This window comes from Corylus avellana, chromosome ca3 (genome assembly GCF_901000735.1).
Source record: "Corylus avellana chromosome ca3, CavTom2PMs-1.0".
NCBI lineage: Eukaryota > Viridiplantae > Streptophyta > Magnoliopsida > Fagales > Betulaceae > Corylus > Corylus avellana.
This window is the reverse complement of record NC_081543.1, coordinates 5,774,404-5,798,123: the sequence shown is the minus strand read 5'-3', so window position 1 is coordinate 5,798,123 and position 23,720 is coordinate 5,774,404. Positions and strand designations below refer to the sequence as shown.

The 23,720-nt window shown below is 33.6% G+C and overlaps 3 protein-coding genes across 4 annotated transcripts; 2 read left to right on the top strand and 1 right to left on the bottom strand.

The window, feature by feature from the left end:
* Positions 1–11,145: 11,145 nt before the first annotated feature.
* On the bottom strand, positions 11,146–13,751 carry LOC132176492 (uncharacterized). Its single transcript, XM_059588721.1, has 3 exons — positions 13,675–13,751; positions 12,797–12,946; positions 11,146–12,520 (listed from the first exon to the last, which is right to left on the bottom strand). The coding sequence occupies exons 2-3, from the start codon at positions 12,899–12,901 to the stop codon at positions 11,312–11,314; spliced, it is 1,314 nt and encodes a 437-aa protein (XP_059444704.1). The 5' UTR covers positions 12,902–12,946; positions 13,675–13,751; the 3' UTR covers positions 11,146–11,311.
* Positions 13,752–15,778: 2,027 nt separating this feature from the next.
* Positions 15,779–20,450, top strand: LOC132175751 (uncharacterized protein At5g01610-like). Of its 2 annotated transcripts, none has more exons than XM_059587793.1 (3): positions 15,779–16,028; positions 18,070–18,124; positions 19,832–20,450. In XM_059587793.1, exons 1-3 carry the CDS (start codon positions 15,942–15,944, stop codon positions 20,209–20,211), a joined length of 522 nt encoding a protein of 173 aa, XP_059443776.1. In that variant the 5' UTR covers positions 15,779–15,941; the 3' UTR covers positions 20,212–20,450. The 2 variants fall into 2 exon arrangements, with proteins under 2 accessions (XP_059443776.1, XP_059443775.1); XM_059587792.1 differs by having other exon boundaries at positions 16,012–16,028; positions 19,701–20,450.
* Positions 20,451–21,096: 646 nt separating this feature from the next.
* On the top strand, positions 21,097–22,936 carry LOC132175292 (eukaryotic translation initiation factor 5A-2-like). Its single transcript, XM_059587179.1, has 5 exons — positions 21,097–21,325; positions 21,960–22,082; positions 22,196–22,252; positions 22,348–22,422; positions 22,634–22,936. Exons 1-5 carry the CDS (start codon positions 21,200–21,202, stop codon positions 22,733–22,735), a joined length of 483 nt encoding a protein of 160 aa, XP_059443162.1. The 5' UTR covers positions 21,097–21,199; the 3' UTR covers positions 22,736–22,936.
* Positions 22,937–23,720: the final 784 nt, after the last annotated feature.

The following is a 23,720-nucleotide window of genomic DNA, read 5'->3' as shown; positions in this document are numbered from 1 at the left end:
CATAATGGATGACAATTTTTACATAACCTACAAACCCGACAAACCCAATACCAAATTAGACGGTTAGAGTTGAGAGGTTTAACCTGTTTAATTAAATAGGTCAAGTTAAAGTTGACCTATATAGTCTTATATCCATACCTTAACATAACCAAAACTCAACACGCGAACTCGAATTGCCGCTCCTAAATTGCCCCCAAGATTATTCTCATGATAAAGATCTTTAGGGACAACTTTAAAATCCTCCCTTTTCGACACAACTATAGTTTCTTTGAAAAGTATGATGCTCATAATCTACCAATAAGAATCTTGCCTTCAACCAGAGTTTATTTCTCTTTGCTTGTAACACACAGAAGCCTTCTTTTTCAACTTGTATTATTTCTCACTCTCACACTTTCAATTACACATCTTTTAACATAACACTAAAAATCACTATTCAATAGATATCCATTCAAAATTTAATAATAACTTTTAAAGTCACGTTAAATAATGTGCACTTAATAATCTGAGAGTGAGAGTGTGTGTAGCATTTTTTTAAAAAAAATTTCATATATATATAAACTAAATGGTATGGTAGATTTTTTTTTTTTTTTGAGTTGGTAGAAAAATTCTTGACCGTGAGTGAAAAGATTCTCAACCACCAAATGCTCACCAATGGGCTCAAAATGTCATTGTTAATGAAAACGGACCATTCAATATAATATGCATATTTGTCCATATATGGCTTATAATAAGTACATGGTGCTTATTAAAAAACAAAAACAAAAATTTATAAAGCACCAAACAAATCAACGCAAAGTTCATTGAGAAAAAGACATGAACGATTCCTTTCGTGTCAATTGTGTATCTTTCTCTATGGGTAATTGGTCAAAGGAAAGGGAAATGTTTTCATCCAAAGAGTTGTTGGGGCTCCTCCTTTTCCTTGTTTATCGTCTAAGACACGATAAAGGAATATCTATCTGAGTCTCCATCCCGAGGAGCCTCATCAAATGGCTTTTTGTATATCTAGGGGGCAAACTCATAAAGATCTAAAGATCTAAAGCAATTTTGGTGCTTTGATTGTTAGTAATTCATATAGCAAATTAATGTAAAAGATTCTCTATGAGATCTGCTGACCCAGATACGTGATTAGACTGTTCAAAACTTATTTGGACAGGTGGGTCCATTATATAAATTTACTAATGCTATAAGTAGGACTTTTTTCCCTCTTTTATATTTAGAAAAATTGTAGAATTAGCTCTTGTGGTTTGCCTGATTTGCAATTAGCTTCTTGTAGTATCAAAATTAATTCAGATGTCCCTAAGATATGTCAAAATAATAATTTACTCTCTACAGTCAAAATTTGTTCGCTAACTTAACAGATTATATTAGTGTGATACCTGCTCTATTTAAGTCAGTGTCACACTTTTAAAATTTGTTAAGTCAATAAATGAAATTTGTCTGTAGGGAGTAAATTATTTTTTTTGGTATATTTTAAGGGCTTCTGAATTCATTTTGATACCACAATAAACTAATTGCAAATCAGGTAAACCATATGTACTGATTTTGCATTTTTTCCTTTATATTCCCAAATTTAATATAATCAATTACAAATTTAATTATGGTTTTAAAAATCACATCACATTTGGAGATAAGATGAATACAAACACCCTACTTATAGTGTTACTCATATGGATTTTTTCACCGTAATTGTCTAAATTACTAGAGATCTCAATTCAAATCGAGCAAGACCAAGGTTGTTTAGGATTTTGCATACGACCAAGTTTTTTAATGGTTCAGATTTAATTTTACTCTCCTTCATTTCTTATGGCGCACTTAAGCGGAACTGGATTTGCTTATGCGCACGTGTCATCCATCAAATCTTGTTCTTGGATATGGCTTCACGGCAAAGGTAGACATGCTATCATCCGTGACTGTGAGGGCTGTCACCCTCAATTGTAGTAATCAAAGTTTAACAAAAATCAAAGTCAAAAAGGAGGGCTTATTGGGGGATCTACGTATGTCAACTGTAGTTTGATTTGGTTTTGAGGGTGATATAGTTACGTACATACAGTTGGGCTGTTGTTATCGCTCCTCCTACCACCATGAATCAACAAAACTAATCTACCTAATCTCTCCATTATATTAAGAGGCTGTAGACTAAATGAAACCTTCTAGAGAAGACACTCAAATTCAAAACATGTTAGATAAACTTTATTACAAAAATCTTTTAGAGCATTGGTTCAATGGTCCTAAAAATTTTTTTTTTAAAAATGATCAGGTATATACTCAGACGTAAGTTCAAATTCCGCAATGAAAATAATCTATCTGTGTGATTAGTGTTTTCATCAATGTTCTGAAGGAATTAGATCAGACTATAACTCAATTGAGCTTGAGAAAATACATGCGGTTTCCACTGTCTAGAGGCAACCCAAGTAGAGTAGACACCCTAATCGCCACTTCTATCTTTTTAATTAGGAAGGCATCGCCACTTGTGTTGGTGGTTTAGTGGTCTCAAAGCAATCTCCATGTGGTTCGGCATGCACTGAGGAACAAATTCAAAACTCGAAATGGAAATGGAAATCACTCACTCATGATTAGTGTTATTCACATTGAGTCTCACTGATGCCCCATTGGCACTAGGTCAGGCTATGGCTCAATTGGTCTTAAGAAACCTCTTGCGATTCTTTGTCGTCTAGGCCCATAGCCATAGGCTCCCTTTTGAACAACTCTCAACAGATAGACGCTACCAGGGGCACACCCAAGTAGAGTAACAACAGTTGCTCCCTCCCTCCTACCCTTTTTAATTAGAAACAAAATAAATAAATAAGGTTAATCAAATTTTGTTAAATTACCATTTTTTTCCGTAAGCTTAAACTTTTAGAATAAATAGTGATTTAACATGGTATTAAAGTCAAAGATCCTGGGATCAAACATTGACTCCGTCAATTCACCTCCATTTAAATTAGATATTTCACGTGTTGGAGCTCACCTATTAAAACGAAATTTGAGTTCACGCGTGAGAGAGAGTATTAAAGTAATGATTAAGTAATTAAATTTACATATTCCCATCAGGTTAAACTTTTGGGATCATATGCAGAACTATTTGCTAACATAATTAAGTTAGAAATTGAGTCATTTTCTAATTTCTAACTTTCATGATAGAGAACCAAGTATATTCTCACGTGTGCTAGGAGTGGACAGACACACAAATAAATTCAAGACATGATAAATGAATTCATTAACATGCATGCATGAATGGATGCCATGCATGGATATATCCAATATATTTCGTATATATATTCCCTTGTAGCAGTCACATCGACGAGATAGGTTAATATTCATCAAAAAAGAATAATATTTTGTTTCTTTAGTTTTACCTCTTTTTTTTTTTTCTTTTTTTTTTTTTCTTTTTTTTTTCATTCCAATCATGATCTACTTAAGGTTATTCCTGTTTGGAAATCAATTTTATGTAGAACTTGCAAGTTTTCTTGTTATTTTCTTGGATGCTTGATGCCTCAATGGGTAACACTCATTACATTTGACACCATCAATCACAATAATATTTTATAACTAAATCATAGCATAATTTGTAATAGAAAAATTGTACCATTAGCTTACATGTTGCTGTAACAATGCAATGTGACACTACCACGTCAACCATTAAAAAAAAAATTGTACGCTCAAAGTGCACCGCCCTAGTGCCGATAGAGGTAGTTATGAGATGTTGGCACTACTCTTGAGTGAGGTCTGGTCCGCTACTACAAATTTCTTTTGTATTGATGTGACACTACCATGTCAATGCATTAGGCCAATTCGTACGTATAGCATTAATTCTTTGTAACATTCTGATCTTTATTACTTAGCTGTCTATTGCTATACTCTTTGTAACATTCTAATCTTTACTACTTAGCTGTCTATTATGCATGATTCAGGACATTTGGAACAATATCTTTAGCTGAGGCTGAAGTGCAGCTAGTCTAGTGTAATAAACAAAAAGAAACAAACAAAATTGTTTAATCAAAAGATTATGAGCACGCCTGCAACCAATCACTTTCAATAATTGTTAATTTAATCATTAATATAAGAAATATGAATCAATTCCAATAAAAAAAAAATTGAGAATTTAAACAAATAAATTTGAATAAAAGAACAACAAAATAGATCTAAACAAGACAACATAGATTAATGCATTTCACACGCTCATCATAGATGGTGTCTCACTTATTAGTATTTAATTAGAAACAGAAATGAAAATGCACATCATCTTCAAGATTGGGTCTACAACAGGAGTCCATTGTAGGGTTTCTATAATATCAGGAGTTTCAAAATATGACTGAAATAACAGGATTTTTTACAATGATTTTCATTTTACAGTTAAGATTTTGTTTTGTTTTATTTAACAGTGTACATGATACCACGTCATTTGAAAAATTATAATGCCACGTCATTTTAAATATTGACCATAAGTTGATGTGACAACATATTCACCACGTACGTAACAGATTTAATCATTTAATGGTGCACGAACATCCATAAATGCGTGACAACATATTTACCACATGGCGTTGTGTACATCATTTAATCTGTAAAATAAAATCTTGATTATAAAATACTTCCTATTCATTTCAAAGTACCTAACCGGATTGTAACATCAAAACCGTGCCCTCATTGAGCCGTAGCCCATTTTTAATCTTAATAGATTTATCATGTAAATAAGATATATTTGGTGTTATTCTCCTCCATATTTTTTGTTATTTCTTTTAAATTCATCATTAATTTTGTGGCACCCACATGTTGTTAAACTAATGATTAAGTGATTAAATTTACCTCTTTCTATTAGCTTAAACTTTTTGGATAATTAGTAATTTAACTTGGTATTAGAGTAAAAGGTCATGGGATCGAACCTTGACTCTGTTAAATCACCCCTCATTTAAATTAAATATTTTACGTGTTGAGCCTCACTTATTAAAAGAGAATTTGAACTCACACGTGAAAGAGAGTGTTAAATAAATGATTAAGTGATTGTCCGACAAATTCAAATAGTGAATTTATTTTATCTTTTATAAATGTTGTCATTTTGTATGACAACAAACATATACCTAAATAAATTGTCTCTTTCCGATCCCTAAAGAGATCATTTGTCATTTTTATTCTACCTCTTTAGTAACGCCAAGGGCCAATTGGCCAAAAAATATACTACACATCGGCCAATGGGTCCCATTCTTGGACTTGGCTTGATGCCAAAAAATCAAACCATGTCACCGCTCGTGCGGTGCGGCCGTCACCCTCAAACGTACGACACTTGATTGTCAACTTTCTTGCAATAATTATATGTTTAATTAGCATATATTGGAGATGTTGTCTTCATCTTATTGTATTGATTCAATTTACCTAAAATAAATACTATCAATTTTTTTTTATTTTTTTATATTAATAAAAATTATGGTAATAAGCCTTTAAATTAGTAGGTTGTGGTGCTTCATAAACTTTCAAGAAAAAAAAAAGGTCAAAACACATAATAATTTTAGTTAGAAACATGGAAAATATATATATCTGATTATTTCGTAGGAGAACTTTTTTTCTCTGGGCTTCGTTTGTTTTTGCTTAAAATAATTTTTAGAAAATAATTTTCATATTTTCTAGTGTTTAACAAATAATAATAATAATAAAATTAAACAAGCTTGTTTAATTTTCGTAAAATGGTTTTTATTTTTTTAAATCATAAATTACTTTTTGAGTTTGAGCTTCTCCTTCTTAAATCAACGAAATTCATTAGACTTCTGCCAGACCACTGTCGGAGGTTGCCAAATATTTTTAACCGTCACTCATTTTTCGTACGAGCCAAACACCAAAAAATATTTTTTCTAAAAAATAATTTCGTTGAGAATGCAGGAGTAGTCTAGTGTATTCTACCTTAACTAACTGAACACACAATAATAATAAAATTTAATGGACTAATTTTATTTATATATAGGGTGAAATACGATCGATCTTCCTTGCAGGCTCAATAATTTATTTTTTTTTTTTTGGAAGTGGCATGTCCAATAATTAGCACAACCCATTATGGCCAAAAACAGAAAGTAAATGACTAGGCTAATCCACATAATAATAAATAAATCCAACATAAACGATAAGCATTTGAAGGTGAGCCATTTGTCTATCAATACAATACATTATACATATGAAAATAATTTCATCATAATTCTTAATTTGCCGGCCAATAATAAGAAAGAATATATTGCATGCGTTTGACTGAGAAGGTCAACGAAACTATGAAGATGCCAAATCCATCATCCATCATCCATCCCATTCTTTGCTCATGATTATATAAATCCAAATCCCTCTTTGACTAGACAAATTAACAAAATTGAACGATAACCAACAACATACAAGACAAAGTTATATATCTTTTAATCTCTACTTGAATCTCACCTCACCAACTCTTATCTCTTGCCAAGCATGGCTGCGCGGAGAAATATTTTCAACGAAATTATTTTGTAGAAAAAATATTTTTCAATGTTTAGTTTGTACATAAAATGAGCGATGATGAAAAATGATTATTGACTTTCGATAATTTTTGGCGGTGTTATGGAAGAGGTTTGTTCGACGTCTGAAGGAAGTTCGGTGGTTTGAGAATGAGAAACTCAAACTCGAAAAATGGTTTACGAAATTTGACATAAACAATTTTTCGAAACTAAAGAAATTTTTTTTTTTTTTTTTGTCGAACCGAAAATATTTTCGATTGGACTATTATTTTCGGTCGCCCCAAATATTGAAAAATACATAAAATATTTTCCAAAAAATATTTCACACCGAAAAAAACAAAGCCCTAGTTATATTGAATTATTAATTAAATGATTAAATTTATTACTGGTTTAAGTTTTTGAGACAATTTAATGATTTCACATGGTTTTAGAACAAAAGTACTCTTGAATTCCAACTAACATTGACTTCACAGTTTTATCTCCATGTTAATAATATTAGACGTGTTCGGCCTTAGTTGTTGATTAGAATTTGTACCCATGCATGAGGAAATGTGTTAAAGTATTAAACTTATTATTTCATCTACCTTAATAACAAGTAACATAGCTAATTGGTCACATAGGACTAGCTATTAGGTATATTCATTTTGGCCGGAGCTTAATGGTCAAAGCCAAGTTAGAAAAGCGATAAACCAAAGAGTAATCTTATATATTACACTTTTATTTTATTAGATTGACATAACGGTGCTTGTGGGCGTCTAAATTTTTTTTTTTTTTTATGTAATAAAATAGAGGTGAAATTGAAGGTAGAAAGTGATGGTTACCCTAACCCTAAGGCTTAAACCAAAACCAGAAGCTTGGGATTGTGGCCCATTGTAATCAAACCCTGATTAGGGCCGACGTGATTCACATGATTAGATTTGGTGGCGTCCCTCATTGAATTGTCTTAGTCAAATTGCATGTACGACCTTCTAACGTTCTAATTCCTACCCACGTGCACCAATTTACAAGAATATCATGCTCCCTCCTTTTTTCTCTTCTTGCCTGCGGACCATTTTGGTCTTCCTAATGATTTCTCAATTCCCACCAATGGAATGCATTTATGTGATGACTGAGGACCAAAATAATTTAATATGTCATGAGTGCAAAATAAAGAAATTTAGTAAATATATTTGCATGTTCATTAGCTTAAATGTTTAAATATGTATATTAATGCACGAATTCCTTAAGTGATTCTCTCCCTAACATAATCTCTTATGTAATAATCACCATAAAATGCATCCATGCTGATTTATTCACGCATTGATTGTCGGAACGCAATTTTTTGAAATAGGATCCTCTTTATTTTAAATAAAATTGATAGTATCTAGTACGTTGGTGTTTTTTAGAGGGATAAAATTGTATTTTTTTTTTTTTTGACAATTTTACCCCTCAAAAATATATTAACTGGATAATCTCTATTTCATTTGAAATAGAGAGGATCTTTTATTGAGATAATTAAAGCATAAATGAAATGGTAAGTCTAATTTTGATAGAGGTGATCAAATCTAATTTTAGGACTATATATATATGCAAAATCATATATAATTATTTTAACACTTAGGGCATGTTTGAGATTGCTTTTGAGGGGTCTAAAAGTGCTTTTAATACTCAAAAAGCCAATTTGAAGATAAAAGTATTTGTTTAGTAAAAAAATTAAAGTGCTTTTAAGGGTCCAACAAGCCTAAAAATGACCAAAAAAACACTTTTGGTAAAAGTTTAAAAATAAAACTTTTGCCCAAAAGCTTTTTTTGACTTAAAATCTCTATTTGTTAAACGCAATCCCAAACAGGCTCTTAGTTTATTTCGATGAAAAATGTTTTCATAAATGAAATCAATTTTTAGAAATAATGATTTCCCATGGAAATTTATTTTTAAGGATCACCTGGCACCATTGTTAGCTTAGTCCTTTTAAATCATATATAACTATTTTAACGCTTAGTTTATTTCGATGAAAAATGTTTTCATAAATGAAATCAATTTTCAGAAATAATGATTTCCCATGGAAAATTATTTTTAAGGATCACCTGGCACCGCTGTTAGCTTAGTCCTTTTAAATCATATATAACTATTTTAACGCTTATTTATTTCGATGAAAAATGTTTTCAGAAATGAAATCAATTTTCAAAAATAATGATTTTCCATGGAAAATTATTTTTAAGGATCACCTGGCACTGCTGGTAACTTAGTCATTTTTTAGCATTTCACAAAATAATCTTTCACCCTTGGGCCTCACTTCCGCTGATTTCAATTAAGCATTTGGCTCGTACAAAAAATAGCAATGGCAAAAAAGGGTCAACAACTTCTGACAATCTCCAGTAGAGGTCCGGCGGTTTAAGAAGAAGAAACTCAAACTCGAAAAATGCTTTCCAAAATTAAAAACAAAAACTATATTCCAAAATTAAAGAAATTTTTTTGGTTAAACCGAAAATATTTTTGGTTTAACTATTATTTTCGGTCACACAAAAAGCCAAAAAATATTTTAAGTCGAAATAAACGAAGCAACATATCTTGGTTTCATCTCCGCGATAGTTGACGACAAAGCATTCGATGTCATTAGAGAGAACATGAATATTGACAATGGTTTGATTCCTCTTTATCTGATGCATCACTCTATACATATCAGATTTGAGAAATTAAGCGGAAGATGGACTTGGAAGACTTGGAAGACTTGGAAGCTTGGAAACCTCGTGAAGTAACGTGGGGAATACTACAACTTCATCAAACGTAAGACATGCGATGATGCTTGTCAGAGCATTTGACCCGCAAATCCTTTCGGATATGAGTTGTCTCTTACGCAATTGCTTCTCAATTTGGGTATAACACCAAGAGGACGATAGTGGGCGTGACTATATTATTGTCATTAACTTCAAATACAGCAAAACGAAAGATTTCTAACCATCAGCAATATATTATATCTACCATATAAAAATGTGCATAAATTAAATATAGACAAAAAAAACAAAAACAAAAAAAAGCTCATGCAGAATCTGGATTTCATGTTATTATTGAAGAGGTGGAGGCAACGGTAATAATTAACTTTATAAGGATTGTGAGAGGGGCTCTTCTTTTCGGGCACAAGAGCTCCTTTCACGTACCGCTGTCGAAAAAGAAGAGAGCAAGGATAAGAAGAGAAATCCCCAATTTTAGAAGATTCATGTCCGGACTCCGGTTAAGCCTGTTTCATACATTTTATGAGAAGAAACAAAAATTTGAAAGTCCCAAAATGATGTACGTGCAAGAAATTTAGGAAGAATTCTGTGTTACGGGCATTTCCATGTTAGGTTTATGTAATAAGTTTATATTATTTTAGTATAAGGCGGCTAACCCTAGCCATATTAGGGTTATGATATTATTTTAATAAGAGTCTCATAATAACTCAGCCCTAGTTTATATTTCAATAAGAGCTACTGACTTAGCCTTAGCTCTTTTATGTAATATGTAATGGATCATCTATTTAAAGGAGTTATGATATGAATAAAAATATGAAAATAATTAATCACAAACCTTGTGTTTGAAAGGTCTAGGTTCTCTAAAATCTAAGGTCTAGGTTCCCTAAAAACTTAATTTACCCCGTTACGAACTTAAATTCGTAACATTCTGTTCAATTGGTTTCAGATTTCTTAGTTTACTTTTTCTTTTTGGGTTCTTTTTCCAATATATATAGACAGTGCTGACAGATGTTATCAGTGGGGTGTGGGGGAGGCTGAGGCTGAGGCCTTTGTGCTTCTGTTGCCATGGTACACATTAGTCATACTTTGAATCTGATCTTCTCTTTATTCTTCCTCTTTGATAGGTACAAGGTAGTTGAGAAGGGAGGAAAAAGATGAAAATCCCATATTCTTGGATTATTGGATAGGTATAAGGTATAAATCTGATCTTCTCTTTATTCTTCCACTTTTTCACTGGGCTAAGAATGTCTGCTTAACAAATATTTGCCAATGACCAATAACCTGGCCTGGAGACAGGCCCATCATCCACTATTTGCATTAATCTGGGCCCAACATCATCTGAAAATCATCAAGGCAGTCCACCATTCTTTGATAACAGTAACTTTTGGTTTCTATACAGACCAAGGCAGATCAACCAAGTACTAGGCAAGAAATGACAAGCAGAAGACTGTATCTGGGTCATTCATAGCTAGTAGCAACAAATGCCAGAAATATTCTTAGCAAGTAGGCAAGAACTAATCCCAAGAATCAGAATAAAGGCTATTCCTCATAATCAATAACGGCTGGGAAGAGTTGGTTTTTGCATAAAGGGGCATGAGATTTGACATATGAGGAGTGTTACACATTCTTCTAAGTGTGGAGCACTTGATATAGCAGAAAAAATTACCATCGGATGCTATCTAATTGTAATTTTTACTGTCACATTAAGGAGTAAGCACTTAAGAGTATGTGCAGTATTTATCTTAACATGTAATAATGAAAAAATGCTACGTATACTCTTAAATGCACACACCCTGACAGGATGAATCACTATTAAATTTTAAGTTCAATGATGATTTTTACTATCAAGAAATGTGTACTTGAGAGTGTGAAAGAAGGGGCGTTGGAATTCCTAACTTCGTATAGACATACTTTAGCAGAGATTACTGCAACACGGATGGAGAATTAAATAAAACTTAATCATTGATGGGAGTTATTGATACACATCACCACAGAGACTCAATCTTGGTCCTGGAAACAGTTTACATGTTTTGAGATTCATATTAATCGAACTAAACTTTCACAGAAATTCTATCACTTGAATTTCATGTTGAGAACCTTACCCAAAGGTTGATATGTTGTAGGTTGCTTGTTGTCAAATCAAGAAGCGTTAAATTCCTTAGGAGCAGATTCCTCCCGGAGTGCAGCTATAGCAGCCTTTCTCCTTTGCTGCTTCTGTCTTGACCTCCTTAGATGATCCTCAACTGCAGCTTTAGCTTTCTCAGCTAGTTCAGCTCTGCTCACAGCCTGCTCTGCACGATTCCTGAACTCCCCAACTTTCACCATTGCAAGTTCTAACTGTTTCTTCAAATTCTCCAATTCATAGTTATTTTCAACCTTGGTTAACTCACCAGCATCTTCCCCTGATGCTACATGAATGTGATCTGCTTTCTCAGCCTTTCTAATTAGGGACTCATATTCTTTCAATGAAATTTTTATATGCCCATCAGCCTCATCTCTCTTCTCTTCATCTTCTGTTTTCTCTAACTCATCCTTAAGAGTTTCAACAACACACTTCAATCGGCCTACCTCTTCCTTTGAACTATTAAGCTCTACTTTTAACTGATTCAGTTCCATTTCTAATGCCTCAATGTAAACTGATTGATCCAAGTTCTTTCTCTCATGTACGTCGAAATCTATTCGAAGCTGATTCAAACTGTTTACGGCATCCGAAGCCGATTTCTCAGATGAACCAAGTAGTTCATTTGATTGCTTGAGTTCCAACTGAACCATTTCATTCTGCTTTCTCATATCTTCCAACTGCATTTGTGCTTGAACTGCCGCTGCTGTAGCTAACTCTATCTCAGCATCTTTCTCAGACAATACTGCAACCTTCTCTTTCTCTGCTTCAACAGCAGCAAGTCTTGACTTAACAAAAGCTTCACTCAGCTCTGAGACGCGTCCTAGAAGCTCTTCCGCCCTTTCCTTTTCCATGTCGGCAGCTGTTTCCATCAATTTTGCTTGTGCCATGGCCTTGAGGTTAGAATATCTGGCAATAGCAACCTCTGATTCCATGCTAAGCAGTTCTTTTTGTGCAGCCTTTAACTCACTCAGAACATGTGCAAGTTGCTCTCGTATATTATTAGTTTCCAGTAGTTGATCAGCCATCTCCTTCATCTTGGAATCAAGTTCTCGTATTTGAGTTTTGGCCTCTCTACATTCATCAATAAACATATCTCTCGCAATCTCTGTGTTCCTCAGCAGGTTGAAATGTTCATCAGCTCTTTTCTGGTAGTGCTCAAGCTTAAGAAGGGCTTGCTTGCAAGCACCATCCATGGCTTCCAGTTGCACCTTGTAGTTTGCCAAATCCTTAAAGGGTGAAAGAACAAACCAAACAAGAGAAATCATGACAATTGCACAGGCATAGAATTAATTAGTTCAGGACTCAGTTCTACCAGATAAACATGTTCCAATATCTACTAGGGCAATAAAAACATGAGTTTTATGCAGTTCAATCGTATTTCAGAATTATCACTTGTCGCAAAAGTCTAAACTGATATAACTATTAATCTGACTCGTTGAACTTATGATCAAGTCAGCACCCAATACAATCAAGTTTTATAATTCTGAACATTTAGTTCTTACATTGTTGCTAGTAGAGCTGGATTTCCTCTGATCCCCTTTCTCACCAAACAAGGAGAGAGCAACTTGGACTGGTTCAATTGGTTTGGTATCAATCTCACCCATCATATTTAGCAAACCAGTTGTACCCTCATAAACTCCAAAAAGAGCAATCTGCAATTGATGTAAATCACAATTAGTTAAATCATCATTTATCCCCCAAAAAAAAAAATTAAGATAAAAGTATTAATTTAATCATTTAATTTATATTCTAATACTCCATCTCTCGTGTAAGCTCAAACTTGCCCAACATATAGATCATTTAATTTAAATCAATACTTATCCTAAAAACTAAAGTGTTAAATATATTGAAGAAAGAGAGAGAAAGAGAGCGGAAGCACATAAGAACTATATTGTATTAAGTATGATTGTGATGTACAATTAACATTACAGATACCTCTATTTATAGAGAGACCATGAGTGATAAGCAAGAAACCTGAACTAATCAAGGTAGGGAATAAACCCTAATAGGAAAAATACTAACATAGAAACATAATAATATAAAATATTCTAACATTATCTGAATACAGAACTAACCAAAGAAGCCATTGATGCCTTCTAAACAGGAAATAGTAAGATTCATCAAAGGGGCTTCTATTGAAGCAAATCAAATGAAAAGGGTGTCTTGCTCAGAAAAAAAAATAAAGATAATTAAAAGGGGTGTCTAGCAATATATAGCTTCTCTACATGAACAAACAGATCAGAAAAATGGTTTCAAATCTTATAAAAGACATAAAATTTAAATAGTAACCCAGTTTTAAAAACTATCAAGATAATTAATACAAAAAATAGCAGTAAAGTAACATAAACTACATAAAATTAATTAAACCTCAGAACCATACCAATTTCTCTTATTTTCCCAGTTTTGGGAAAACGAAGAGAGGAGGAAGCAGAGGAAATTTGATATGCAAAGACGAGGGGTGAATATGAAGCTAGCTTCTTCACTGTTCTCTGAAACTCTTTCATAATTTATGTTATGGTTTGTTTTTTTTTTTGGAGAAATCGAGGTGGTGGGTTTTGTCAGAATCGAAGATTCCAGGGCTTGATGGTGAAGATCGATGGGGCTCTAACTTGAAGTGATCGACAACATTGTAATGCTACTATTTCTGGTTCTTTTGGCTTTCACGGAAACGTTTTGTTTTGTTTGTTCTTTTGTTTCTGTTTTTTTTCCCAGCAACGGTTTGTTTTTTGGCGGGCTTTCTGTGAAGATTCTTGTTCCAAAGCGAGTTAGGGTCGTCTTAATAGAAGCAAACGGTCGTCTTAAGCCGCCTCAACAAGTTTTTTTGGTAGTTTAATTAAGAGGGAAATTGTCCTTTGAGGAAAATATATTAACTTTTTTCAATTTTATTTTGCGTAATTGGGGATGTGTGCTCCTTTTAATTAGAGAGGCTATGTGGGAATGGCTCAATATGGTAACATTGGTGTTATGGGTGTGTTGTTTTTGTTTTTTGTTTGTTGCATTGCTAGCCGTTGGTGATTAATGGGTTTTTATGAGTTGTAGATTAATTGCTCATTACTTTGTGTTAGAATGAATGGAAAAATTTATGGGATTGATTTGAATTGAAGATTCGGTGTTTTCATTTTCATTGTATTTGATGTTTTTGCCTTATGTGTCAAATTTCTATTGAAGACTGTAAAAGAGAGTTTTACACCACATTCTAATATAATGAGCTTTGTAAGACTGTAACTGCCTAATTTTTTTTTTAAAAAAAAAAAAGACAATTTCTTACAAACTGGATTGTAAGAAATACCATTTTTATTTTTTAAAAAAATACCAAATAAAGAAGGGCAAAAAATGGATTGGGTTGCTTAAGACATTTTATCCATTTTTTATTTATTAATAAAAAAAAATTTTAAAAAAAATGGCAAAAGTTAGACTTATGTTGGGCAAAAAAGTTGAGCCTTTAACATTTTCCGGTAAAAAAAGTGAAATGAAAGAAAAATATTTTGTATTAAAATAATAGATAGGGAAGTTAAAGTGCTAACCAATGCACTACATACTTAATGTTTAGGGAATATATAAAGTATGAGTATATGTTGCATATAAACATGCTTACGAAAAACTGCTGAGAGTGCTCTAACAACAATAAGGGCAGTAAAAAGAAAAAGAAAAAGAACAGATGGTAAGAATACCTTAAAAATTTATGCTGCCAATCATTCTTACTCAACCGACTCGACCTTTGGACTAGATTCAGAAAATTAATAGAGAAAAACTTAATAGTCTAAAGAGTAAAAGAGAGTATTTACTCTCTAACGTGACACTGAAAATCATTATTAATTAAAATAACAAATAAAAATATATATAACATCCAATAGTAATTTTTATTGCCACGTCAAAGATTACTCTTTGACTACTCGTGGGTATAGTATTTCTCTAAAAACCTTATATAGGAAAACAGTTTCCCATGATTTGGTTGTTATAACTGATAAGAGATGGAGTGTCATTATTGAAGTTTGTTCTTGAGCTGTCCTTGTCTGCCTTGTCTTACAAAATAATTAAACCTCTTCACTGGCTGAATTGTCTTTTAAGCATCAAACAACTCAACATAAATTATTTGGAAGAGTAAAGCTACATTTAATTTTTATCTATATTTACTTCATCATTAAGCCTCTCAACTAATTTTTATTTTTCTTTTAAAAAAATTAATTAAGAGTTAATTAAATGAATTATATTAATATTGTAAGATAATTATAAAATAAAAATATAATTATTAATATTATTCTTATAAAAAATTATTTATTTTTAGTCTTTCTAAACTCTTACATAAAAGCAATCTCACATTGCTTGCCTTTTTTGTGACGAAATAAAAACCATGTTTACTACTTTTTCTATACTACAGTCTACAGCTCTCGCGACTCAGCAAGAAAATACTACAACAACTACGTCGTTTCGTCTGTTCTATTCAAATTTACCTCCTCTTTGTTGCGGATATCTTTTTTTTTTGTGTGAGAGTGAGATATTGAGAGGGAGAGAGAGAGAGAGAGATTTGTTGAAGAAGCTCGTTGTTGTTGTTGTTCTTCTTCTTCTTTTCTCAGTGTGAGACTGAGAGGAGGGGAGTGAGAAGCGAGGACTGAGGGAGGGAGAGTGTGGGTGACTTGGGAGAGGCAAATGGAGAAAGCTCTGACAAAAGTTGGGAGCTTTTGGATTTCCAAGAAAGCCAAGGAGGAGATCTCCAACATCACTGAAGACCTCTCTGTACGTTTTCCTTTATCCAACTCTGTCTTTTAATTCTTCTTTCTTCTGCTGTTTCAACATTCACTCTTGCATTCTTGATTCTTGATTCTTCTCAATTTTTCTGTTCCTTGCTGGTTTGTGACCTTTATTTGCATAATATACAACGTACCCACTTGATAATTTTCAAGATCTCGCATACTATTGTCAAGAAATTGAAGAAAAAGAAAGCAAAATTGGACAAGTTTTTTCTTTAAGGCATGATAAGGATTGAAGAGGGTCATGGACTCTGTGCCTTTCCTTTAATATTTTTTGGTATTAAGTTGGACTTTGGCTTTCTACTGGTGCTTGTACTTGTAATGGGGGACTACCCATGTGAAGAAAAAAAAATCTTAGTTAATTCTCTTGAATGTATTGTTTCATTCATATCCTCATGCTTCTTTTTTCCATTTTCTTGAGGCTGTCTATTTCTATTTGGTTTTAGCTTATTATTGCTAAAGTAGAAATTTTTATTCCTAAGTGATGCTATTTTTTATTTTTTTTCTAAAATTTGTCCAAATTGTCTATCAATAATTCGGCTGAAAGTAAAGCAAGAGATTACTTTCCACAGTAATTGGATTGATAAATGCGTATCAACTTTGTTTGTGCAGCATGCCTGATGATCTCAATGTCATGCTTAATTCATCTTCTTGGTTTTGCCACTCTCTCTCTCTCTCTCTTTTTAGTTGTACATATGATTTTCAACCTGGTTGTGAATTCTATCAATGTGGTAACCCGATTAGCTTTGACCCATCTGACCATCCTTTTAAGATTAGTGTAAATTGAACATCATAGAGGTGGGGTTGGGCGGAGGGGAGAGCTGGGGATTTTTGGATATGTCTAAAGTGTAGTCCACATTAATAGTCCTATATATTCTTGGATATGTCTTCTTAATAAAATTAGAGGTTCGAAGGTATAATGGAGTTCTACCATCTTGTGCATGTAATTACATCACAGAACTATATAATAACTTAAAATGTTTATACTTTATAAAACCATACAGACGCAAAACAAAACTCTATATAAAACACATTCCATGCTAGGAGGTCTTCATTAATTGATATCTATGATTATATTTTTGGGAGAGAAACGTCTACTTATCATTATCTGGGTTTTTTTTAAAAAAAAAAAATTAAAAAAAAAAAAAAATCTTGTAATAATATTAGAATGACATTGTTAAAACTACTGTGAAGCGTATAAACTAGGAGACTAACTTCTGGCCTCTAGAATTCAGTTTTTTTCTTTTTTCTTTTTTCTTTTTTCTTTTTTCTTTTTTCTTTTTTCTTTTATTAATTGAAAAACTTGCTATAGACAGTAAAGAAGGCATTAATTCTTTTGGCATTTTATATATGGAAAAGTAAATCAATACAACATTCGAGGCTTCTTTCCCCTCTTCCTTGTAATTTGCAGCCAAATCAACATATATGGTGCCATGTGAGAGGTTCAAAATGATTTTATCATCACCATGTGCATTAGAGTTGCTTCCTTGCAGCAATCATATTAACATGCCTTGTGCTTCTTTTAATACATATCTACCAAAGTTTTCAAGTATTTAATCTTGGTATTATGAAATCATTATGCATAAATATTTTCTGCATCATGGTTTGCTTGTATATAAAGTTTTTATAGCCAGTTTCTATAATCATTTTGGTCCATTTTCTGCATCATGATTGAGTTGTACGTAAAGTTTTTATAGCCAATAGTCATCTCTATGCATGTTGGCAAAGTTTTGTGTTTGTTTAACAGGACAGTCCTTTTATGAGGCAGATAAACCAGAATATTCAAAAATAATAGGTGAGCTTAAACTGCAGAAATCATTTGGTGGTAGCATCTTCATTGGAGGAATAAAACCTACCATCAGATTCAGCATCTAATTTTAAACATGATCATAATGAAAATGAAAGCAGATGACATTTTTTTATGCTATATGTTTGATAATGTGGTATAGACTTGTAGATAACTCGTACTTCAATTTTTTAACTATATGTTTCTTTTTCTTTTTTCTTATTGGCTTTCATGATTCCAGTCTCTTTCAAATACGGTTGAAGAGAAGGCAAAATGGATATTCAACAAACTAAAAGGTAGGGAGCCTTTTTGGTGTTTTTTTTATTTTTTTTTATAACATGAATATGCTTATTTCAGTTTAAGTAATCGCAATTGCTAGGCCATAACCATGGTTGCTATTCCTTCTTGATTTTCTTGGGATTCCTTTCATATACAGATTACTATTTATCTTTCCAATAAGTTCTTAAGTTCTTTGAGTATTAGTTCCTCATAGAATTCATACATTTTTATATTTGGCAAAGATTTAGGATCTGTCTATCTTTAGAAAATGAATTTTTTTTTTTTTTGACATGTTCACACAAGAGGTGGGGAGGAGAGATTCGAATTAGTGATCTCAACTTCATGAGACATGGTCCCTATCCGATTGAGCTACTCCTTGGGGACATCTTTAGAAAAGGATTAGGATGTGTATATCTTTACGAAAGGCTGGACTAATATATTTTTTTGTCCCTAAAGGTAGCTCAATCAGCTGGAAACCACACCTCATAAAGTGGAGGCCGCTAGTTTGAATTCTCCCTCCCCCCTCTTGTGTGGACATGTAAAAAAAAAAAAAAAAAAAAAGGGCCCCCTTTTGACAATAGTGGATTTAGAAGTCCCTAAACTTTCTGATTATTTTGCTTTCCTCATCAAGCAAAGTTTGTCTCTCAGCTTTCCCTCTAATCCTCATGTTCTTTTTGTGCGTATGCTCCTAAAACTCATAAGTTGAGTGCACTTACATCAGAGCAGCTTTGGAGCAACTTATTTGTAGGTGGCTCACACACACACACACACACACACACAACAACATATTGACTCGTGCAGGGTCCATCATTAAATGAAGTCTCCTTAGGGTCTCTCAAATGAACATCATTCAATGTCTAAATAGTATTACTGAATTCCTCTAGACATAAAAACAGTAATTTGGAGATCTCCATTTTTATGAGGGAATTTGATTTTTTGCATTTTTCTCACTAGTTATCATTCTTCTTCTTTGCAAACCCTTTAGAACGCTTGTCCCTCAACCTCTTTCACTAAATTCAGTAAAATACTATCGCAAAGACTAGGATTTTAGTGGTAGTTGGAATGCTCTCTCTTAGCTTTGAGCAGGTGCTTGTTTCTAGTCTGGATAATGTTTTTGAACTCTTCTGCCTTACAGCTGGATTGGTTGCTGTTTGGCTCATTATGTGTCATTTGACTCCCGATTCCTAAGTTTTAGTGTGATAACCATAATGAAATGATGCATAGATACTTGGTGTTTAGGGGGTGTTTGTTAAACAACACCCCACCACACTGCACTGTTCATGGATAAAAAAGAATAATAATAATAATGATTGATATGGAAAAATGAAAAAGTGGTATTGAATAGTAAAAAATTTTGTTTTGTAGTGATTTTTTTATTTGAATAATAATAAAAAGTAAATGATGTGATATAAAAAGTGAATGATTTGATATAAAAATAAGAATGTTTTTTTTGGAAAAAATGAAATGAATAGTGTGGTGGAATGTGGGGGAATGTGAAGGGATTTAACAAACAAGGCCTTACTGTCTACTCCACAACTATTTCATGTATCTTGGTTGGTCTTTCTCACAAAGCACATATTTGTGGCTATCAAGGCTCAGCAAATTTGGCAACAATTCCCGGAATCGACAACACTTGCATATCTTTTTGATGCCATATTTTATTAAAGATATCTACATCACAAGCATGTGTTCTCAGAAATTCAGGAAGCTTAACCATCTTACAGGTAAGCCATTGAAAGAGTTGCCAGATCTCCTCCGAGAGTACAACCTTCCTCCGGGGCTCTTCCCCCGGAACATAACATGTTATGAATTTGATCAATCAAAGTCCAAGCTCATAGTGTATTTGCCCTCTCCCTGTGAGGTGGGCTTCAAGGATTCATCTGTTGTAAGGTACGCTACTCGCGTTAAAGGGACATTATCAAGGGGAAAGCTCACTGGAATTGAAGGAATGAAAACAAAGGTTCTGATGTGGGTGAAGGTCACCAGTGTGGCTGTCGAAAGCTACAAATCTGACAAAGTGTGGTTCACTGCCGGTGTAAAGAAATCGAGGTCCAAAGATGCCTATGAAATGCCTAGCAATGCCATTAAAGTAGAAGAATTTTGAGGTTGTTACTGTAAACTTTTGTGCCAGAATTATGCTGTGCATGAACTCATTCATTATCATTGTTACTCGTATAAAAATGTTGCATATGTTGATAGCTTGAGAAAAATGAAGCTTAATAAGTGGCCAGTTCTTTGGAGTTCTTTTGGTAGTTGGTTTTGGGACATCATCATTTCTTATGTATGTTGTCTGCTGCACATTTGTACGAAAGGAATCGATTGAGTTGAACTTGTTCATGGTCAGCTTACATTTGTATTGTTCTATACGCTCTTAAAGCATGCAACCTTCCCCGAACTATTTCATGATTAAAATTAGATTTTTCAGATCTAATTGTGTATATGTTGCCTTATGATAAATATGATATAACAATCATTTAAAAGTTCTAGATGCCGTGACATTATATCTTCTCAGGGACGTTGGGTTGGCTTAAAACATTGGCAGCTAAGTCTAATATTTTTCACGTAAAAAAGAGTAATTCTATACGTCATTCTACATTCTCCCTATCTTACATGGCGTGGTCCTGGATTACCCAAAAATCATTCTTCATGCAACCACCAAATGTTGTTGGACACACCACAAAAGATTGATGGATTAAAAATTCAATATTCATAGCATAATAAATTACTCAAATAAAAACATCTATAATTTTCCCTATGGACCAACCCAACATCTCAGTGAGCCGCCTATCTCCTCCGCGGGTGACACAATCACAGCCCAAGCCCGTGAAAATATCATAGCGTCCAGCAAACGCTAAGCTCGCTTTATCATCCAAAAAAACCCGACCGCCCACCACATCATCAGAAATCTAACGGTTCCGAGCCAATCCGGGCCCACCATGACGAAACCCTAGAACACCCATATTCACACTCTATATATATAAATTACCTTTGTTCGTCGTCTCCTCCCCGCCTCCGGTGCTCGTCGGTCCGAACCCAAATCGAATCAGTGAGTTGAGAGAGAAAGCGAGAGCGAGTCAGTAGCGAAGCCAGCTATGTCGGACAGTGAGGAGCACCACTTCGAGTCCAAGGCCGACGCCGGAGCCTCCAAGACCTACCCCCAGCAGGCTGGTACCATCCGTAAGAACGGCTACATCGTCATCAAGAACCGCCCTTGCAAGGTCTGTTTGCTTCCTCGGAAAACTCAATTTTCGCCGGAAAAATTTTCAGGCTTCGGAATTAGATTCAAAGATTACCCTTTTGCTTTCAAACAAAATTGTGTTCTCTTAGGTTGATTTGTGGGTAATATCTGACTCCGCGCAATTTCTTATTTTGGTTCCTATTTTGATTTCGTAGCTTCATATTGATTTTAATCTGGATCTAATTGTCTGATTTGTCCTCTTCTTTTTTCTAGTTGTTCCACTGTTTACTTGTCTATTTGTCTTTTTATGTTTTGACAGTGTTATGTTTGGTTTCTAGTTAGATTTTATGTGGTTTCTGAATCTCCTTTTTGTCCATGTCACTTTATCCACGTTTTAGTGGAGTTCTGCTGTGTTAGAGCTTGTGAGCTGGTGAATGCTCTGGTACACAAGTTTGAGAGTAAAATCGGATGGACTGGTTTCAAATCATGATCTTATTATATATGATTCTTCTGTTACCGAAATCCATTATTTTTTTCTTGAGCTTAGAATATCTGTGGTGTTCAGTACTCGCTCTGTATATGAAAATTTGGCTGTATGATCTTCTTGGTATACTTTTATTGGATCCCTTTTCCGGGAATTGAGGCTTGATATCCTAAGTGTTTTTTTGTGACAGGTGGTTGAAGTTTCCACCTCCAAGACCGGCAAGCACGGTCATGCTAAGTGCCACTTTGTTGGAATTGATATTTTTACTGGCAAGAAACTCGAAGATATTGTGCCCTCTTCTCACAATTGTGATGTATGTAGTAATTTTATTTGTAGTATTATCTCAATTTGATGACCTTTTTTTTCCTAACAAGTTAAGTTCTCTGTATTAAAAGATGTTTGTGTCTGTGTTTGTTTGTTATACAGGTTCCTCATGTCAATCGTACTGACTATCAGCTGATTGATATATCTGAGGATGGATTTGTATGTACAAGTTCTCATTTTTCTTTCATTATTCCTTCGGTTAACTCTATTTTTCACCTGAAATTTGGTTTCTTACTACTTTAAATTCCTTTCAGGTGAGTTTGCTGACTGAAAATGGGAACACCAAGGATGATCTGAGGCTCCCAACCGATGATAGTTTGCTGACCCAGGTTGGTTGAACCTGCATTTCCTTTCCTGAGATGGGTTCTCTTTTTGTTAAATTGCCTTTCTGGAAACATGGTAAATGTAGGGGCATCTATCTTTACTATCATGTATTAAATTGCCCCTGGAAGATGAACATTTGATTATGATTCTACTTTTTCTTATGTTCTGTATGATTGATTATAACTTATTACATCATTGATGGGTGTGTGTGCACAGATCAAGGATGGGTTTGGCGATGGCAAGGACCTGGTTGTGACTGTGATGTCCGCAATGGGAGAGGAGCAGATTTGCGCTCTCAAGGACATTGGCCCCAAGTAGTTTATTTATATAAATTATTGAAGGACTGTTGTTGCAATTTTAGCTGGAGATTTTTGTGGGCCTTTATAGCTTGCTTTTCTTAAGACTTGTGGGTATACTGGGTTGGTTGATGTGGATCTGGAACAAAGTTCTATTACCTTTTACTCTTCTGTTATGTTTGATTTAAGGACTTGTGTTCATTATCTACTTTTCCTTGCTTTATTTCTTGATCCATGGGGAATATGAAAGAAAAATTGTAATGGGAAGTGCTTGCCTGCAGAAAAGAGTATAAGAGGCCCCTTGAAATGTGTTGTTGATGTGCTCTTTTCTTAAATTTCCCCGATTTGAGGGATTTGAGAAAATGGGCTTAAAGAGAAAAAAATTGATATCCTCCCAAGTCTCTTTACCTTTCAGTGTTATAAATTCTTGTTCTGTTCTCCTTCACTTCACCCCCAGCAAAGTCTCAACTATTCTCTCTCTCTTTGGGTTGGGATTTACCAACTCAATTTATGTGATTAAAACAAGTAAACATAATAATTTCAATTTAGTTTTGGACAAATTATATTTTAATCAAACTAATTGTTACTTAAGTGGCTTAAGCCTAAATAAGTGAATCAATTTTGTTGTTTACAGTCCAACAGCATTAAGCTCTTTTCAATGAATGAATCTTGTGGTTTACAGCCCAAAACTAAAAGCATTAAGCTCTTTCCAATTTCACAGTTCAATGGCAAAAGTCATCTCATCCATCCTGCAAATAACATGGCATAGAAGCATCTCTATTACTTTTATCTTTAAATATATTTTTATAAAACATTTTCAATAAAGAGAATCCTATTGGTGTCGTTCCACTGAAAATTTATACGTCAATAATTTTACATCTTTTAAGCGAATCAAAAAATAAATAAATAAATAAATAATTCAGAGGAAAATCAATAATTTTTTCAAGTTAAAATAATATTTTATAAATAGACGCGTAACATTTTTATAAGTTGAATTAAAGGAATAA